At 30.9% G+C, this 4,789-nt stretch overlaps 1 protein-coding gene across 4 annotated transcripts in view; it reads left to right on the top strand.

Moving 5' to 3' along the window:
• Positions 1-2,421, top strand: part of LOC110277907 (uncharacterized) — a 5,617-nt gene extending 3,196 nt beyond the window's left edge. For 2 of the 4 annotated variants that reach the window (XR_008005730.1, XM_052256950.1), the window contains 3 exons: positions 1,253-1,311; positions 1,491-1,582; positions 2,202-2,421. Coding sequence is in view for 3 of the 4 variants with exons in the window: in XM_052256950.1 (XP_052112910.1) it covers positions 1,253-1,274 (22 nt within the window). In the remaining variant the exon portion in view is untranslated. Of the gene's footprint in view, positions 1-461; positions 1,312-1,490; positions 1,583-2,201 lie in introns of all 4 variants that reach the window. The other 2 variants (XM_052256949.1, XM_052256948.1) reach the window with 2 other exon arrangements.
• Positions 2,422-4,789: the final 2,368 nt, after the last annotated feature.

Here is a 4,789-nt window from a genome sequence, read left to right as displayed (position 1 = left end):
TCTATGTGATTAATTGTTAATTGTTCTACTTGCAATAACTGTTTGTTTGTGTTTGCATCTTCCTACTTGTGTTTGCATTTGGAACTCTGTTGGATTGTGGTGATTGGTTGATGGTTGGATTGTTTGGGCCTAGGGCCATGGTTGAAATGAGATGGACCGATGATTGGTTTCGGTTTTGTGTTTCTGGTTTGTAAAAGTATGAAATGCTAATTTGGTTTAGCATGGTTAAACCTTTTTCAAAGGGCTTTTGAGTTTTTGAGAATTGAACGGTTTCTCTTTTAGAAAAGATTCCCGACTTTACTTTTATTGTAAACCGTTGTTTTTGAAAAGAGGCATAAGACGGTTATTAATCACTGGTACGGTTTATCTTCATGTATCCTATTATAGTAATTCCCAAAAACCCTCTACTGAGAACCCTTTCGGGGATGATGTTCTCACCCCCTACATTTTTCCCCTTTCAGGATTTGGGCGCAAAAGTCACGAAGAGTTTATTTAGTTGTGATTGAAATGCTCTGTATGCTTTAGATTATTATTTTGCTGTACCCTCGCCTTTATCTTGATATCTTCTGTAAGAGGGATAGGAATTGTATTGGTTAATGCTTGTAATATTTACATACTTGTATGTATATATATGGATGTACCCTTTATGAGTTTTTGTAAGTTGTATGGTATGTATGGATGTACGTTGTATAGCAAAAGTATTTTTGGAGGCGGTTTTGCGGTTAAAAATTTTAAACATGCTCATATTTTAGTAATAAATAGTATAAGTGTCGTCATAATGTCCGAGCTATCAGAGTCGCGCAGCCGGAAGCATGAGCTTTGGTAGTTAGGGTGTTACATCTGGGCTAAGGTGGAAGAGTAATTTAATAATTACTACTTCTCATACTTGAATTTCATACGTTTTGTATTGCTTTGTGATACATTCCTTTATCACAAATGCACAATCACCAGGACAAATTCACTTTCATTGTTAAAAGGGACTTTTTTTACAAATCTTTCAGCTTATTTTACGAAATGGAAGAATAGTAGTTGAGGGCTGACAAGGAAAAATTTCGACTAAGTTAATGTTCAGAGGGGGGAGAAGAAGAAAGGGACTGTGCTTTCTGTTATACGTGAAAATTCCTCCAAGAGTATATGAAATGTTTGCATAAAGAGGATTGGTTAAATACCCTTCTGAGGAACTTTGTCCTAACTTAATTTTGTATTTTTGTTTGCCAAAATTTTGAAAATAATAATTTCAAGGATGTTTCAGGTTCATAATGATGTTGAGGTAAGAGCATTGTTCATGCTGTTCTCCAGCTCAAGCAATTGGTACATTCATATTTTATCAATACCCATCTTTCATTTCTCTCTAATTTTTATAAATTTGGTTTCAATTCTTATTTTTATAATGTCGGATACCGTCAAAGTGTGCAGCTTTTTTCTTTTTGCATTTTACTCACCAACTGTTTGTAATTTTGTTTCTTTTGTCATTGTTTTCAAACCTTCAGATAGTGAAGAAGACATGGAGGTTTCGAGTGGGAGACAAGCAAGGCACTATACCCGTTATGCTTGGGCTCTCGAGACAGCATTCTTTCCTCAGGTAAGTTTGAATTTAAATATTTCAAAATGATCAAAGTATTTGGTGGTCTGCCGTGAGTTTAAAATCTTGCTGTGGATTAATTTCACTTTTTTTTTAATTCTTTCCTTATTTTGATTAATAATTTCTTTTCAATGTTTTAGCTTTATATGTCAAATCAGAAATTTATTTAATTTATTTTTTTAACTTAAGATATTTTTCTAATTTTCACTTTTCTTAGTTCTTTTGTATGTGGAGTCTCCCTCCTTTTGCAGTATGATGATAATTCTCCCCCTTTTTAGTTATTTGAGTAACATTATGATGAATTTATGATAATTTAGTCCTTAAAATTTCTGTTTGGATTTCATATTGTGGTATGTTGGTTAAAGTGGATTACCTACTAGAAGAGAATGCAAGATACAAGAGACTGCAACGCATCTACATTTATATATCTATGTAAACATACATGCATATATTATATTGTTACCTATTTAGATCAAGTTTTTGTTCTTCGTATTTTAATTACAAGTGGTTTTGTTTGTTTATATTTGCTTTAATAGTCATACTACTATCTCTTTTGCGAATCACTTTTTAGAAAGTGTTTTACTAAAGTGATGTTGCAATTGTATCATCATTGTTGCAGCTTTGTGGACTCGTGTAAATCAACAAAAAGAAGAAGAGTACCCTGTACCAAACATTTATGGCACTGTTTTGAATATGTATCTAGATTCTTAGTCAGTGTACCATTTATTCCTGCTACAATGCAATTGATGATTGAAAAAAAAAAACAAAAAAAATAAGATCATATTTTAGTTAATCCGTTAGCTCAAGAAATGTAATATAGGAATGTAAGAAAAGTTTTGTGCAAGGTAATGTTGTTTGTTTGTTTTAACTATTATTAAAAATCAAATGAAATGTTGTGGTATTTTTTCTTTTTCTTCTTTCATTGTTTTTAAGGTGTTCATTTTATTTGGCCAAAGAAAGATGGTTTCTCTGTCAACTAACTAATTCAATTTTCATGCTTAAAGTTTCTCTTTTTATATAGATGATGCGATTTGCTGTTTTATTGTTGTGATTAGTTCCATCAATACCAATAATGAAATGTTTTATTGTTTTGATTAGTTCCTCAATACCAATAATGAAAATTTGTATGTTTTATGCCTTATTTATAGCGTTATCTTGCACATGTGTTTGCCTTTCAATATCAGCATCTTATCATCACAGATGTTAAAATCTGGGTATGTTCCCCTTATTTAGTGCAAAAGTGTTCACTTATATTTTGGAGTAGCTATGATCTTCTTGAGGTTGTACAAAATGACAAAATGTATGACAAGGAATGAAATGAAGTAAATTAAGCATTCTAGAAATTTCAAGCTTAACTATTAGATATCACATGATGAATATACCATTTTAGGAGGAAAAATATGATGGGAGTATGTCAATGTGTGTTTGATATAGTGTTTCAATAAGTCCAAATAATTTTAAAATGTAATAAAAGAAACCCAATCACCCAAATGCTTTCTAATTAACTTAAATTTAACTCAACATTTGGGACTTCTCTCTAAACAAGTATCTATGTTGAATTAATATTAATGTCTTAAATTTGTGGACGAGCTCTGATTTTTGAATGAAAAATTGCCCTTCACTTTTGTTGTTCAAATCCTGATTTCCAAAAGGAAGATCATGTTCAAATTGTGTACTTTTATTTTTATAACTGAAAATATGAATATGAAATACAGCTGAGTTTGAAAGCAACTTGGTGATAAATATGGTGAAATACATTGTGTGTTTAACTATTTAATATTGAGTTACATGTGCTGCACGAATGGTATACAATTGTATTTGAAGTTGATAAATGGTAAAATATAGTATGGCTTTTCTTTCTTTTCTTTAAAGTTGAGTTTTTCTAAAAAAAAAATACCATAAATTTAGCCATTATATGATATTTATGCAAAATCAAATGGGCCGCAAATAGCAGCAAATATGCTTCCAAAGCAAAAAATTTAACTGTTTTAAAATGCTTATATTGTAATGTAGTAACTAATTACTGAAGCGATAAAATAATTGACAAGAAACTCTTATTTTGATTATGAATTTATAAATGCATGTGGTGGTTTTACTGCATTAATAAAATCTATCATAAAAACTATTTTGCTAGATCTTTTGAGTAGTCTTTTTTTGAATCATCTGATGGTAAAATGATACTTGCTCCACTAAATATAATCACCATTCTAGAAAAAAGAATTTATATTAACATATTTTTTCCTTGCTTATTTATGTTGATTTCTAATATTATTTATATTTGTTCCTTATCAACTTTGGATTTACGACTTAACCAATAGTAAAATATTTTTGATAAATAGTAAACGAGAAAAATTGGACGACAAAAAAAAATTAAAAGGGAAATAACCAGTTTGGTTAAGCCATCAGCAGTGATTGTTTGGTTAGATAAAAAGGATAAAGTTAAAAGATTAAATGGTAAAATTTTTTTACAGAAAGAACAAATTAGAAAAAAACTTTGCTACGTTTTGGGGTGAGAGTGGCACAAACGTAAATGTAAAATGTAACACCCTAATATTCAAATCCTTATACTCAAGTCATAAGTCAATGATATTACGGTGGTACGACTCTCAGGTGGATTTTTAATATATAAATATAGGTAATTTCGAAAGGAGTATTAATCGAGAAGCCTGAAAAGAGTAGAAATAAAATCGCGAAGACGTATCACTCACGTTTCGACAACAAAAAGGTAAACCGTGAAGCCAAAAGCGATATACAGACAAGGCATAAAGGAGATTAAGAGATAGATAACAGATAAATATATATATATATATACAAAAGAAACATAAGAGCCTCTATAGGCAAATTCAAAAGAGTTCAATACATAATAAAGCTTTTCAAAATAAAGGTGGAAAGATTCTAAGCAAAATATAAAGTAGAGAATATAAAGATCTTCGCTGTCTCTCAGATGAATCACAGCTCACTTCTGAGCACATGGACCAGTATTGAAAAATAAGAGATATATACGGAATGAGAACCCCGGGCCCATGGGTTCCCAGTACGTTAAAAGTGCCAAATAAATACAATGCGCTGCAATAAAAACTCACTAAGCACCCTAAACTTCCTCAACAATTATCCATCCTAGGTTCTCGCTAATCCATGAATAGGCAACTGTCATAAAGGAGTGCTAAAACTAATTCATGTTTCACATATTTCCCAACTCGCTGACTC

This window comes from Arachis duranensis, chromosome 2, assembly GCF_000817695.3.
Source record: "Arachis duranensis cultivar V14167 chromosome 2, aradu.V14167.gnm2.J7QH, whole genome shotgun sequence".
In the NCBI taxonomy this organism is placed as follows: domain Eukaryota; kingdom Viridiplantae; phylum Streptophyta; class Magnoliopsida; order Fabales; family Fabaceae; genus Arachis; species Arachis duranensis.
This window is presented reverse-complemented; position numbering and strand designations above follow the sequence as displayed.